Source organism: Cantharellus anzutake, assembly GCF_015039405.1.
Source record: "Cantharellus anzutake strain C23 chromosome Unknown EI90scaffold_46, whole genome shotgun sequence".
Taxonomy (NCBI): Eukaryota; Fungi; Basidiomycota; class Agaricomycetes; order Cantharellales; family Hydnaceae; genus Cantharellus; species Cantharellus anzutake.
The window spans coordinates 560,036-574,629 of record NW_024066996.1 but is presented as its reverse complement, the minus strand read 5'-3'; the positions used below and the strand labels follow the sequence as shown (position 1 = coordinate 574,629).

Below are 14,594 nucleotides of genomic sequence, written 5' to 3'. Positions count from 1 at the left end.
GCCGTTGCCATTCCCACCGTATCTATTCGGTCCAGTTCCAACACCTACATATCCTCTATTAGGGAGTATCGTTCTTTCCCTCGAAGCTAACAAACCCGGAGGGGGGAACGTAGATGATATCCTCGCGTTAGGCCCACGTTTTGAATCGGCGAAGGGGTTGGATTCCCTGGGCGGACGTGGTCTGTCCATGATCGACGTCTTACGTTCCAGTTCGGGTTCCGCAGATTGCGGAGGAGAGACGGAGTTCTGACGCTGAGAGACGAAATGATAGTGAATCGGTACAGCAGGGTTAACAGAGACTCGATTTTCACGTTCGTGATCTTCATGTTCAGTGTTGTTTGCAACTGCATATGCCCCCGGGAGGTCTCCAGTGGAACCGACGGATCCTGGGACGTCCTGTTGAGCTCGACGTGGGGGTGGAGGGGCAGCGAGTGTGAAGGAGGGATTCTGAGAGTGGATGGGAACAGGTGATGGGCGGACAACATTAGGAACTGATGCAGGGGCCGAAGCCTGGATTGGAGTTGTAGGAATAAAATTTGACGCATTTAAAGCATTGTGCCGTTCGTAACTATTGTCTGTTAATGACTCGTTATCATCAACAGGTTGGGAACGCCAAAAGGCGAGTCTACTAAGCCAACCGCCACTCGTCCCGGAGGCATCCTGTTCGGGACGAGCTGCGAGCTCTGTAATGAGAGTTGGGGAATCAGGATTCCTATGATCGGGGGGACATGAATGCGACCTACCAGATTCTCGAAGCCGATAACCAAGAGGATCCATCATCCTGTCCGCCCTCCTCGTATCATTCCTCAGCTTAGTTCCGAATGTCTTCCAAATACTCCATCGTCCCCTCTTTCTCTCACTATCGTCTTCGTCCCAATCCCACTGGCTCGTATAAATGCCTTCTGCTTCCTTCTTCACGACAGGAATAGCAAGCGAATCGTTATTCGTCGGATTCGCTATGACGAGACGGGACCGTCTCGATCTAGGACTGGCCAGAGGTGTGAACGTCCTAAGATCAACCTCGCTCATGGGTGTCTTAACCTCATCATCTCCTCTAAACCTCCTTTCGTTCGAATCAGGGATATCAGAAGGGAACAACCCGATCGTTCTTCTGTCTGAAGGAGCCTCATTGGCCATACTCCTAATCACCTCGGGTGAACCCGCCTCTGCTCCCCTTTCGCCATCTGGAGTATGATTTCGATTATACCAAGGCGTAATTTCCTTCCCCTTCTCCCTCCGGAACTTCTCCCTCTTCCGCTCCTCGACCCATTCAGCACCGTACGAGTGCCATGCGATAATAAACAAAGCAATCAAGGCGACGAGGAGCCACAAGAGGAGGAATACAGCGAACATGATACGTTCCTTCTTGAGAGCGGCGATGTATCGGGTGATCACTTTTCCAACGAGACCATGAGTTGACCCGTCATTGTCTGGAGTGGAAGTAGAGTTGCCCGGAGCGCCACCCCCTATGGCTGCGAGAGCGATAGGACGCGTCATTTCGTCCATTGTACCGTTGCTCAGTATCAGGACGTCCGTCGGTACAGGGGTAATATTAACCTGCAATCAAATACATGGAAACTGTGTTAGCTCTTGTTTCACGATCAGAGGGCGAGGAAGTAAAACCAGATCTCACCTGCAGATTATTATGCAAAAATGTCAAAGCATCCTCAATGCTCTGAATCTTCGTCCCGAGCATACATCTCAAGAATTCTTGCGCAGGTCCCTCCAAAATAGTCCCGCCCAACGTTGCATTAATAGCGTTTTGTATCTCCTGATAAAATCCAACAACAGTATCGTTCAACGCTACGGTCGTCGTATTAACCCATCCAAACAAATTATCGTTAATCGTCTTCTGAACAACGAAAACTTGGCTATTGACATTGTTCGCGTACTCCGTACTTGAGTTGGTCATCCCCGAATTGAGTTGCGTTGCGATTGAGGTGGAGAAGTCGGATATGGAGGAATTAAGTCTAGATGTGTAGTGTGCCTGGAGAGGACCGACGGCTGCCAGTTGGATCTGAACTGCGATGAGACCGAAGAGACCTATCAGGAGGCATGCTAGTGCCGGTGGGTGGAAGACGTAGGAGGCAAAAAAACGAAGGTTGATATGTTGAGAGGGTGTTAACCTGAACACGGTCGTCATTCGATCGAGGAGCTTTGAGATGAGAGGATGTTCGGAGGTATTGATGAGAATCATGAGGTTATGATCCGTCATGTTGAAAGCAGGGACACCGTCGTTATTGTCTCGAACATTGTGAACGGTATTATGCTGATGTACGGCCGTCGGATCGGCACGCCACGCGTCTCGGATGTATTCAAGATGCTTCTGTGTCGATCTCCATCTCCACCACTGCAGGAAGCAATTTGCTCCGATGACGCAGATAACTGCCACAACAAGGAGGGCGGCAACTATACGTGCTATGCGACTAAGGTCGTGGCCTAGATCGTCAACAACGCCTGTGTCCATTGAGCCGCAGAACGAGAGGGCGCGTTGCTGCGGAAGAGTGAGGACACTGCCGTTGAAGCGAATGGAGGCGAAGGTGTCATTAATATCGGCCTTGACAATATCGAATGGCTTCTCGATGCTGATTCACGAACAATTTATCAGAAAGATGATGGTGAATATGGACCGGGAACATACATCGAATCGAGCCTTTCCCTTAAGCCGTCCAAAGTTGGCAATGAATTATTGAGCTTGATCAATGAATCCTCAAAGCCCGTAGGGATAGTGAAGTTGTTCAATGCATTCAGACTTGGGATATTGAATTGGGGTACATTCAGATTAACGTTGACCAAATTGGCCACCTTGTTGATGGCAGCCACAGCGGCAGCAATGACATTGTTGGCGGTCGCAACATCATTTTGGATAGACGTTCGGATGGTACTAAGAGAGTTTGTCACAAAGTCGGATATCTATATCGGGAATTCTCGTTGAGAACCTGAACATATTTGAAAGTGAAGTTTGAGCATACTTGCTGCACAGCTCCGATGAGGATAGCGAGACCACCACGAATAACAAGTTCGAGGAAACAGAGGAACGTGCTCCGGTACATATCAATAATGAACTCGATAATAGCCTCCACGATCGTTAGGCTAAGCGGCCTTTAGCGTTTTCCGAGGATGGGATTAGAATAATCACTCACCAGAGTATCATCGTTTCCCTTGACGCGTCGATACTTGCATTCACGACATTTACAATGCCTTCATTAGTAGCAATAGCCATATACCTCGGTATACTGGCGGCAGCACTGGCAGCTTCTTGTGCAGCGAGACAACTTGCCATGAGGGAGGACTTTGCATCTTTCACGGCGTCTTGAGCAGATTCTGTCGTGTTAACTAAGCGGAAAGCGACGAAAAGAAGCGATATGACAGGTGACGCCAGCCATGTCAATGAGAGGAGATGAGGCAGAGTAAGGTAAGGTGTGAGAGCTCGTGGATTAGGTTGGGAGTTGGGATCGTGAAGATGGATAGTGCTAGCACTTGTGTTTGAATTTGCGTGCGGTTCAAATGAAGACAGGTTCGCATGGCTTGCATTGCTGTGGTTATAGTTTGGAGGAGGAGAAGGGAAACGTGTGGTCATTGGACGTTATAGATAGAGCCGACCAGCGACGTCGAAATCGAAAAAGATGGAGAAAAAGAAAGAGAAAGAGGAGAGAGAAAGTAATGGAAGGGGACCAAGTTATCAATGGTTTTGTTCATGGTCGCAGTGGCCGATGGTAGGACAATGGTCTTGGTGAACAATTGAATGGTTGCCACTTGTGGACAAAAGAGCAGCTTAATCGCCCTTAATTCAATTGGCCTTTGCTTCCGGGGCCATTTCCTATCCCGGTTCGTCGCAATTCAATCCCTGTTTTTCCGACAGATACATCTTCTTTTGTTTGTCCTAAGGCGCCCGCAACAAAAGTGCAGCGTGGATCATCCCAGGACAGATTTGGCCACATATCCCAGTAGGCATTATCTAGGTTGCCTTAGGTTTGTGGCTTGCCCATACATTGTAGTCCACCTGTTTGGCTCCCGCTGATCTTATTGATGATCTTCACCTCTGGTTGCTGCGTAGCCCTTTTCCGGGTTCGGGATTCCTCGCGTCTCCCCGCGGAACCTCCTTGCCTTTGTTTGCGGCACAATTCCATTGTTGTAGGCTGTATGACTATACTTCGGTGTCGCTCAGTCGCCCGGGCGGCGTCATGGCTTCTCGCCTTGGTTTGCGTTGGAAGATGGAAATAACGAGTGGGCAGGTTACTTTGCCACCGCCGCCTGTGCTGAAGGGTCTCGGGATACCATCCCATCGCTTTGACGTCCTCGGATCCCGCCATTTCTCCCAGCTTGCTTTAGACTCCTCAATGCTATTGGAAGCTCATCGAGGATTCAGCGACTCTTTTATGTTTCCTATAATTCACCACGCGATTAGAACCGTTACACCTGCGGCAATCACCAGGTGTCATCGGTGTCTTTCCCGCCCTCCCCCTCCCTTAGATTAGAGACTGAACATCTAAGGGATCCACCTATTACTCCTAAATGGCCATATCTCCTCTGCTCGTGCGAAGCTTCCCTGAACAATCGAGGCTTATCAGCACCACTCTTGCCCCGTCATTTTGTCATGATCATACCGACTGAAGGTTATACTGGAGACTGCAGGTTTCCCTCGATCCTGCCGCCAGTTCGCGTTGAAGTCACCTATCTCTCACCGGGCGGTTCTTGGCAGCACTGAACTCAGCATGTCTCGGGCAATCACACATTTACAACACATTGCTCGATGTAGATTGACGAGGCTGTGCCGTTCGAACAGGTTCTCATATCAGAGCCTCTCAGTTGTGTGCCCTTTCAGGCGCTGTGTTTGGTTTACGTGTCATTGGTGTTCATTTCATCACTGTTGATATATTGCAGCTTGGCGCTATCTTAGACAGGCCAGGCAAAAAATGGCTCATCAGAGATCCGCAGACCAGGCATGATGCGTGCCCTTCAGGTGCGAAGGACATAGAAGTAGAGGATGATCTACAGTCAATCAGAGTCAATAAAGCCTTGGAATGTACAGACAATGACAGGCACGCCTACCATTTCATCTTCCTTGTGAAGTCTGCTTGTGAATTCGTGGTGGTTCCTCAGCCGGTGTTCTGCCTCGATAATGCAGGAGGGATGGAACAGCGCAAGGCCGCCTTGGGGAACCACATGAGGGTACTATGGGCCCGGGCTCGCTGTCTGGGTGCCTCCGGAGCCGCCAACACCTCGAAGTTGGAACCCTGGAAGATTGCTACTTCGCGGTTGAGACAACTCAATAAACGTATAACCCAGGAGCAAGAAGGGTCCCGCAATTGGTTGATGGACTTCGTATACTTCATCGTTTCGTCCTCTGCATCAACAACAGCTTCGCACGACTGCCCAATAGCACATCTCAAGATAGATGTTTATTGGAATTATAGTCCTGAATCTACCTCCTGGTATCGACTATGCCTCAATATGGTCAGAATGAGAGTCCTTAGCTCCGCCGAGCGTGCTACGGTGATGGGAGACGCACAAGCTCTAATCATTTGCGGAGGAATGTGACTCCATTCTTGGAGAGGTAATGAATAGGAAATAGTAACGGTACATCTCTTTGCGAAGGACAGTGCTGCCATGAAAAAATGTGCTTGAAACTTTAGTGTTCCAGGAGGCTGCTACAGCCCTTGCGTCCGCAAAAGCCAGCCAACACTGCAGGCGGTCTCAGTCCCAAGCAAGTTCCATCGTCGGGTTGATTATGGAAATGACATCTGCGGAGCCAGCGTAAAACACGGGAAAAACACAGATAGGAGCTAGATACTCTACTACCCATGCATTATTGTTATGCGTGGAATGGGTAAGGCTGGCAGAGACACCTTGGAGCTCTGATCTAGTCCGAATCACGCACCTCAACTACGATACGGGCACACAAGGAATGCAACCTGTAAGTCAAGGAACGAAGGGCTTCCAGGTCGTTGAGGGTCCAGTCGCCGCCAGACTTGAATGAGGCTAGACATGTGTTAGAAGCTAGCGTTAAGTCAGCAGATAAGTCATTTCAAGACACGTTTTCTGTTCTGACTCCAAGAACTCCAATCGGAGAGGTGCCTCCCAAGATTCAGGGGTTCCAGTCTTAGCAGGAGGCCCTAGGCTCTAAGGCGAGGATGCATTCGCTGTGGCCGTTGGGAAAACTTTTGCGTCACCAAATTTGCCACAGCCCTCGGTTGTTGGCCAAGGGCTGCTAAGCATTTCTGACGCTAATTCTATGCAACAAGATCACCATATAGAGCTGCTTGATCTCGCCATGATCGGTCCCATTCTACCGTCGCGCTTTTCAAGGTTCTAGGTTATGTTCGTCGAGATCGAGTGACACGGACGAACTCTCGCCTTTTATTCGCGGCAAGATGAGACATGCACGGGCCGATGTTAGTATTGTCGATTGCTCTTAGAACAATATTCTTGTTGTCCAAAAGGACAACAAGTTGGAGCTAGTGGAGCCCGATAATGCACAAGCTCAGCTTGTAGCAGTTGCAGTTGCGGCAATAACATGAACAGGGAAGCGATTGGACTCCCTCCCTAAGATGAGTGAGTCATTTCGTGAGTTTCTAAGCTCGTTCTCTCAGGTCATTCCCAGCACCACCATGATCGGCACGTCGCCGACGTTCTTTGAATCCCTATCACTCCATTACCTAGGCTCTGGCCATCCACATTCGCCATGGGACCTATCCTCCAGAAGAAACCCGCGTGAGCTATTGTTATCTGCCTGTTCCTTGTCCAAGTAAAGGGATGAAGCCTCTGGATGACAGGAAGGAGATCCCGAAGTCCTACGAAGCGTTTAAGGCGATTGTGGGCACTTCTTGATTGTGGGATCGCACATTGGCAGTGCGATATCTCGTGCAATCACAACACCATGCCATGAGTGAGAGGGCGACTTGTACAGCCCAACGCCCCTGCCCCCGTCTGCCTGCCCCACCCTCTCGGGATGCTGTGTCAGTTCGATGCAACACGTTTTATTCCTGAGCCAATGCACACCTATCCTTTCATGCTCGACCTGCCACCACTTCCTCCTGCCTTGTTGCATTGTTCTGCATCGTTATGTCCTTACTCTGACTATACCGCACTCCATCTAGCATCGTCCGCTCGTCGATCGAATCGTCTGAGTGTTCTGGCATATCAATAAGTTCCATTGGCGAAGCCCTCAAGATCATATTCGATATTCATCACAAATGAGACTTTTGGTCATGTCTGTCACTAACTCCGGGAGAACCATAGGTCCGTTTGAAGGAAATGGACTATCTGTATGCCCTATTGTTTGATTGACTCGTTACTAATTTCTTTGTTTGGTCTAGGTGGGCCAGCACTCGTGGCACACTAGTGATAACTCGATTTCATACTGCAAGGTTTATGGATTCTGGGAGCTCAAGGTAGAGATCTACTTCTCCAGCCTTTGGGTCTTCCAGGATCTGACGTACTTTCGGCGTTGCTTGTGTTAGTCAGGGTGAGCACGTTTCAGACAGTATTACATAAGTGAACGAGCGGACCCAGCGCTCACGGTATCCGTAACAGAACCACCTTTCAATCAATCTTACACCCATTCGCCCGAAATCAAATGAGGCACCCGGAGATCGGCTCACTGTCCCTTACAAGTGGCTCGTCAAAGGAGCGCAGGCGCTAAATCTAAATGGGCATATTCTGAGTGCAGCTTCGATCACCCAACCACCATCCAAATTTTCCCATTTCGTCATTTTGATGACTGCATACATCTGCGTTCGTTAACGTTGTTGAGACTTCCCTGCGCATCTCTGTCACATCTCGAACAAGGCTGATATCATTAAATCTGCTTGGCCTAGCACTCTCAAATGCCATCGGTTAGGATCTGGAACGCACAGGGGACCGTGAGATTTTCAGATCGCGCCCGCATCACTTTTCTGGTTCTTGGCGACCGTCTTTGTCAATATTGGTGAAAATGGTTAACTTAACAAAAACAGCCTGTTGTCATCAAGAACCCCATGCCAACTGAGATGATTGAGAGCAGTTTAATTTAGAGGCTTAGTTGTTTGATGTTATTATCGCCTGGTCAAACAGACTTAAGGAAACGACCACAGGTAACTGAACGAAGCTCGATTGTCTTGCATATTGAAAACACAAGTTAGGTGCTTGGTTTCGACTCATCCCATCATCTATTTCGTGCTCCCAAATCAATGGGTTGAGGTTTCCCCCTCCGAGCAGAGCGCCCTCGCGATGTCATGGTCCACAACCACGAGTCACTCCTACCTCGTCGCTTATCCTCATCCTAAAATCCCCCCGTTTAACTCCATTAAAAGATTTCAGCTAAATTCGGATGCTGTTGGGGATATTGTTATGGAAATGGGAATTTCCCATTTTAGACTCTTATGGGTTCCGTGTCACATGATTTGTATAGTAATTAAGTTTAACCAATCAATAATTGGCCAAAAACCCGCTGTGCTAACATCTGTTACACCACATGTCAAACCATCTGTGAAACCACCTGTAAACCATTATGTCCAACCCCCTTCCCTATTCCTGCGCCAGAACGGACGAAAATGGGCGCTTCCGGCCCCATTTTTGTAACAGATATACTCTTTGAGAAACTTGTCGATGTCTACCCACAACACTCTAGCGATTTGAAGGAACTGAACACCACCCTCTGGAAGGCAAGTCGTTTACCAATAGCAAAATTCCTGCTCTGAACAGCATCCCAGGCCTCAGAACTCCCAATAAAGAATGTTGATAATGAGTCTAGAGAGTTTGTACGCAAGTGGATCCGTGAAAGAGAAAGAGAGGGCACCCTGATCCGAGGCTATGAGTTTCTGAGTGACCATTTTCCCAGTGGTCCAGAAAAAGGGGAATTGGTTTATATCGTGGTTTTGACCCCAGAAAGTGTGTACCGGTCTGCACACCCAAGCGATTTAGCTAAAGAATTGCTGTCCAGTCATCGAAGATGCTGATGAGCTAGCGTACCTAGGTCACTTGAAGCGTATGAAAGGTGAGCGATCTCTCCATTTCGCTTTCCCGTATTTGCCCATCCTTTGCAGAACGGGGCAAGTTATCGGGGGCAATGAAAACGGCCAGTTCGCCACTCGAAAGTGTCAAGAGCCCCGGTGCAATAAAATGTGCAGTAGAGGGCCCTAGCGGACCACGGTACGGCAGACCCTCCGACCGATTCGGACCTCCTACGGCCCTTTTCAGCCCACCACTTGCCCGTTTGAGGTACAGAATCGAGCATTTGGATGCGATTCCGGATCGCGCTGTCGCACTCGCTACTTCTGACCTCATCGAGCTTTCCGCAGGCTTCTATGAGGATGAAATCCAACGAGGGGCAGATTTACGGATACCCTTGAAGAGTCTTATCTCCGGCACCAGCAAGTGGCAAACAGAAACCGAAGATGGATCAGCCAAGCCAGACGGAGTATGGCTGCTTGAAGGGCTTGCCTATCTGATCGTGGAAATAAAGAATGAGCCGGGACTAGGGGGAGATCCATTCCTCCAGGGTTTGATCACCTACAGTAAAATACTCGCCCAAGAAAAGGTACTACCTCCTGCGTCTGCATCTCACACCTTAGCTAATGTGCCTCAAATAGTACAGTGTCTTCATTGGCCGATCAAACCTACCAATTGTCCTGCTTGCAATAGCGGGCAACCGCCTCACCGTATCTACAGCAATCTTTACCGACTCTATCTATGCCGACGAACTTCTCTCGATCAAACTAGATTTTGGGCCCCACGCATCAGACAACGTCCTTCGTGTTGCGCGCATTTTTATGGCGATAGATGATTGTGCAAGGGAGCTTCGTGATCTGTACAGAAGACTCATCAATAGCAATGGCCCAGTCCTATCAGCTAAAGTTCTGTGGCCAGAACCTACTGTTGTCTCCTCTGACCCTGCCGAAGAGATTCCAAAACTCGAATTCATTTCTAAAGTGCATCGCTCTCAGGGTACACCGATCAATGAACCCACTATGAATGAAGAAGACAAGCGACATGCGATATATCTTGCGACGATTAAACCGAACAACAGCAAGGGCTCGGACATGCAAGTTTTAGTCAAGTTTGCTACAAGGTACCATGAAAACGCTCATCGTCTGCTTGCCGACCACAAACCCCCCCTTGCCCCTAAACTGTACTCATGCACACCCGTTGTGGGAGGCATGCTTATGGTCATCATGGAATACATTCCCGAGCCTGAAGGTGCATCCCTCCACAACAATCGTCTACAAGAGTCTGCCCTTCAAGTAATCCACCAGAATATTTCCAAGGCTCTTGAACTACTTCACGGACTAGATCTCGTTTTCGGCGACCTTCGCGAACAAAATGTGTTATACTTGCCTTCGAAGAATCAGGTATTGCTGGTCGATTTTGACGGCGTTGGCAAGCACGGAGAGGACAGGTACTCTGCCTGTCTCAACGAGGACACGTCACTCGGTGTGAGGAGGCTACAGATCATGGAAAAATCGCACGATGAAGAAAATTTGAAGAGGCTTATGGTACGACTGAAGAGGTGAACAATTGGTATTGGGTGTGCTGGGCACTTGGTCATGAGAACGTACTCAATTCGCGTGGTATCTCATGCTCGAATCTTTGTATCCAGCCTGCTGTACGTTAGATAAAAGCAAAAACTGCAGGGCAAAAGCACACACGTGTATACAATCCTACCAGATCAGGTCAGCTTTTTGTAAGGACGTTATGCACAGGCCCAATTGTTAGGACGGTAAACATTGATAAGCCAGAAAAATCCAAAATCAAGAAATGAAGGACAAGAACTCCTCGATATCGAGAGCAACGGCTCGGTTTCCGTCCTTACTCAAGTCGTGACGTCCTCTTACTTCCGTTTGGACATGTTCAACTTTCTGACCATTTTGCGCCTGACAAAACTGGTATCCGGGATACATGCAAATATGCCCCGCATTTACGAAAGGACAAGATTGAAAGATGGCACCTGAGGAAACCGCTTCGACCTTGTTGAGTACCATCATTTCGACGTTCAAGTCTAGTCTCCTGCTACAAACGGCAGGCGCCGGACGATGGCCGATCCTTTCCTGTCGGTTTCGCACCGGGACTTCGGAACACTGCATTGGTCCAAGGTACGTAGTATGTTATCATTACACCAGACGCCCCTTGTAGGCCGAGGCGATTTCCAACAGCCTCAAAAAGTAGCAACTGGTAACTACGGGCTCGGCCTAGTTAACGGGCAGCCTAAAAGTGCCACCGAGCCCGTTGGCCGAGCGGTAGTTTGAGTTACATGACCGACTAGTTCGGAATTATGATCTTTTCCCCAACGACATACTTACCCCACAGATCCACAAATCCATGATATATCAATCACCGGGCGGTTCTTGGCGGCACTGGATATGTGTTGGTCGGGGCACCACACGTTCCTTATACGCCATTCAGGGCGGAATCACAAGGCTGTGTCATTTGGACGGATCTCCATATCAGAGTCTCTCAACTGGGTGCCCCGTTCAGTTCGCGGGTCGTTGACGTTTATTCCGACACTGTTCACATGTTGCAGCTTAGTGCTATCTTAGACATGTCGGGCAAAAAATTCAGCTCGACTAATGCCAATGGTATGCCTCCTTTGTTATGTAACCAAATCTCGAATTTGCCGGTGAAATTACTCAACAACTAGTGACATCAAACTCAATCACTGCCCCTCGCCCATGGTCCACTCGCATGTCCACTCCACGCTCATAACCTTGCAGCGTCAGTCCTATTCACCGGCTTCCTCTTCCTCTTCGCATCCTCCGCATTGGCAATACTCCTCAACTCCTTCCTCAGAATCTTACCGGCTTGGCTTCTCGGTATGCTATCCCTCACGATTACACCACCCCTAAGGAATTTATGCTGTGCGACTTTTGTCTGAACCCATTTATCAATGGAGGATGCCCAGGCCTTCGCCTTGGCGGAGTTGAATGACCCGAGCAGAGATGTATCGCGAGGTACAACGTAAGCACGGGGGACTTCGGTGGCCTCCACTTCCGAATGTACGCCGATCACGCCGGAGTCAGCGATTTCGGGATGAGAGACGAGAAGCGCTTCGAGTTCAGCTGGTGGCACTAGATATACGGATAGGATGGATAATGCCAGTCGAAGGCGAATTTAGCCTGAAACTGTTTCGGTTTGCGTTGATGATATTGCTCACCTTGCCATCCTTTGTATTTGATAAGTTCCTTCTTCCGGTCAACGATTTTGTAAAACCCTTCGTTGTCGCGTGTGGCAATATCACCCGTCTTGAACCAACCATCAGGTGTTATCGAGTTTGCTGTTGCCTCCGGATTGTACAGATAACCTCTGCAATCACAGACACGGTAGGGGTCGGCGTAAGTAGTCAATCCACATTCATGAGGGTGCTTGCGGGTCCGGTGGAGCCGCAGCAGGCAAGGAGACAGAAGCTTACTTCATAATATTATCACCTCGAATCCAAAGTTCACCGCGCTCGCCCTCTGCGGCATCAGTTCCATCTTCGCCCACGAGTCGAGCCTCCTGATTGGGAAGTAAAATGCCAATGGAGCCCACTTTCTCAACTGAACGCTCGGGAGGGAGGATGTGCGTTGTGGCACTATAGGAAATCATCGATTCAATGGAATTGAACGAATACATCACGACATCACTCACGTTGTTTCTGTCAGCCCGAACGCCTGAGTTATTTCCAAGTGCTTGGCTCCCATCGCTCTCAACTTCTCTCTTGTCTGGAGGATGAGCTCCGTACTGACAGGTGCTGCTCCCAGAAGAATGTTCCTTAAGCTTGAGAGATCGTACTTCGAGACCATTGGGTGCTTATTCATGAACAATAAGACGGGGGGCGCAAGATACATCCCTGTGATACGGAATGTCTGAATTGTGGAAAGGAAAGTTTGCGGTTGAAAACGAGGTAGAATGACAAGCGGGACGCCAATGGACAGAGGGGCAAAGGAGATGACTACACCACCGAACCTGAGTCGATCATAATGAATAAGCTAGAACGGAAAGAGAAAGTCAAAAGGGCAAACTTACACGTGGAAAAAGGGTAGGACAGCGAGGAGCACGTCACGCTCAGGAAAGAAGTGTCGAAATCCGGCTCGGCACATCTCCAACACGGTGTTCACACCATTATGCGTACACTCCACGCCTTTTGAGAGGCCCGTGGTTCCGGACGAGTAAAACAGGAATGCAGTCTGTTTATTATAGGAATATTTCATACCAAACAAATGCAAGCGGATAGTTGTCAGAAATAACGGCTTACCTCATTCGCCCTCTCTCCGTTGAAGTCTTCTGGCGCCGATTGTTTTCCCTTAGCGAGCGTCATAATATCCCCAAAACTTGTCCACCCCTTGAACACATCCTCGTTCTTCCAACTCATCACAATTGTTCGCTTTCTTGCTTCATCCAGAGGGACTTTCAACAGATCGTAGGTAGCAACAACAACGGGAAGGAGAGAAGGATGCACAAATACGTGTGAAGCACACGAGTTGACAAGTTGATGTGCGAGTTCTGGTGGTGTGTACGCTGTGTTGGCGAAGGCACCTATGACTCCAGCGGCATTCTATATTGTAATTGTACACCAGGAAGGAAGCAGTTCAGCAAATGCGGACATTGAAAATGGGGATTTACACAGAGTCCAGGGTTTGAGTGGACGTCCTTTGCGACTGAAATCCAATCCACTCACCAATCCAAGCGAGATAACGGGGAAAAGCAAAAAGTTAGGGCTGAAGACTAGTGCCGTTTCTCCTCTTCTCAAGTTCCTTCCACCCAGATTGACGAGTTCGTGACGAATGCCCCAAGTGAAGGTAAGAATCTGCGCCCTGAGTTGACCACGCGTGATGACTTCAGATGTGAGACCATCGATGAGCGCAGTGGAAGAAGGATCAAAAGGGTCCTCCCGGCCGAAGAGGTGTGTGAAGACAGACCGTTTGGGAACGGTCAAACGCGGGAGAGGGGAAGTGTAGATTGTCATTCCTACTTTCTCTCTTCCAAACTCTGAACGGTGAGCTTATGACGCTTTATCCTGAGGGGAACGAGCTTGTTTAGTATGCGCTTAAGGAAGTACCGAGGGCTATGCTCTTTACGTCCTCCGCTGGTTGCATCCTGGACTCCATAGCAATTGGCTTGCAATAAGGATCATCCCCGTAGTGATGGATAGCTTCCGGGTTCCGCGCACAGCGCACCCTATAGCCCTGGATTAGGAAAAAATCTGTTCCAACTAGGCGCAACAAAGTTGGATAGGGTGAGTCCCTCCTCCCTGGCCGGACCTAGCGCATGGGACGCACGATCTTCCACTTCGTCTAACTGCCTGGTAAAAGGTAGGAATTTAGAGCGCATGCTCGCTGAGAGGATCCCCAGCACTGCCACGCCGGCGTTCGACGTCAACCATTGCCAAGCGGCTTCGGATCACATCACCGCTCAAGAGCCATGCACCACTTACACGTCCTGTCCCCCCTGTGTACTGAAGTCTTCTGTCTGAATAATGCCATCACGGGGCCCCAAAAACTGCCATGCAGATTGCAAGTGTTATCTGCAACAGCGAACTCGACGGTCCAACACTTCTGCTCAACACACTCAGCATTCCTGAAACTAATCAATTCAGTCAGATCAGACAAATTCTGTTCGTTCTCCTGCTCCTAACAACG

General features: G+C 49.2%; 4 protein-coding genes across 4 annotated transcripts; 2 read left to right on the top strand and 2 right to left on the bottom strand.

Annotated features, from left to right (window-relative positions):
- Positions 1-234: 234 nt before the first annotated feature.
- EI90DRAFT_1949423 (uncharacterized protein) lies at positions 235-3,785 on the bottom strand. Its single transcript, XM_039052367.1, has 6 exons — positions 3,144-3,785; positions 2,973-3,093; positions 2,642-2,913; positions 1,634-2,585; positions 744-1,557; positions 235-681 (listed from the first exon to the last, which is right to left on the bottom strand). Exons 1-6 carry the CDS (start codon positions 3,578-3,580, stop codon positions 629-631), a joined length of 2,649 nt encoding a protein of 882 aa, XP_038912898.1. The 5' UTR covers positions 3,581-3,785; the 3' UTR covers positions 235-628.
- A 1,526-nt stretch (positions 3,786-5,311) lies between these two features.
- Positions 5,312-5,568, top strand: EI90DRAFT_3070776 (uncharacterized protein). Its single transcript, XM_039061250.1, has one exon. It carries the CDS (start codon positions 5,317-5,319, stop codon positions 5,539-5,541), a length of 225 nt encoding a protein of 74 aa, XP_038912897.1. The 5' UTR covers positions 5,312-5,316; the 3' UTR covers positions 5,542-5,568.
- Positions 5,569-8,804: 3,236 nt separating this feature from the next.
- Positions 8,805-10,612, top strand: EI90DRAFT_1949019 (uncharacterized protein). Its single transcript, XM_039052366.1, has 3 exons — positions 8,805-8,871; positions 8,924-9,520; positions 9,573-10,612. Exons 2-3 carry the CDS (start codon positions 9,050-9,052, stop codon positions 10,491-10,493), a joined length of 1,392 nt encoding a protein of 463 aa, XP_038912896.1. The 5' UTR covers positions 8,805-8,871; positions 8,924-9,049; the 3' UTR covers positions 10,494-10,612.
- Positions 10,613-11,676: 1,064 nt separating this feature from the next.
- On the bottom strand, positions 11,677-13,921 carry EI90DRAFT_2930282 (uncharacterized protein; the record flags this gene model as incomplete). Its single annotated transcript, XM_039055019.1, has 7 exons — positions 11,677-12,044; positions 12,131-12,279; positions 12,386-12,547; positions 12,604-12,921; positions 12,982-13,142; positions 13,211-13,510; positions 13,634-13,921. The coding sequence occupies 7 exons, from the start codon at positions 13,919-13,921 to the stop codon at positions 11,677-11,679; spliced, it is 1,746 nt and encodes a 581-aa protein (XP_038912895.1).
- Positions 13,922-14,594: the final 673 nt, after the last annotated feature.

What these genes read in the sequence shown, in the direction of transcription:
- EI90DRAFT_3070776 (XM_039061250.1), top strand. Translation starts at nt 5,317, where the DNA reads ATGGACTTCGTATACTTCATCGTTTCGTCCTCTGCATCAACAACAGCT.
- EI90DRAFT_1949423 (XM_039052367.1), bottom strand. Translation starts at nt 3,580, where the DNA reads ATGACCACACGTTTCCCTTCTCCTCCTCCAAACTATAACCACAGCAAT. An exon ending in TCATCGGAGCTGTGCAGCAA is followed by an intron (nt 2,914 to 2,972) that starts GTATGCTCAAAC and finishes TTCCCGATATAG; the next exon opens with ATATCCGACTTTGTGACAAA. An exon ending in TTTTGCATAATAATCTGCAG is followed by an intron (nt 1,558 to 1,633) that starts GTGAGATCTGGT and finishes ATTTGATTGCAG; the next exon opens with GTTAATATTACCCCTGTACC.
- EI90DRAFT_1949019 (XM_039052366.1), top strand. Translation starts at nt 9,050, where the DNA reads ATGAAAACGGCCAGTTCGCCACTCGAAAGTGTCAAGAGCCCCGGTGCA. An exon ending in AAATACTCGCCCAAGAAAAG is followed by an intron (nt 9,521 to 9,572) that starts GTACTACCTCCT and finishes TGCCTCAAATAG; the next exon opens with TACAGTGTCTTCATTGGCCG.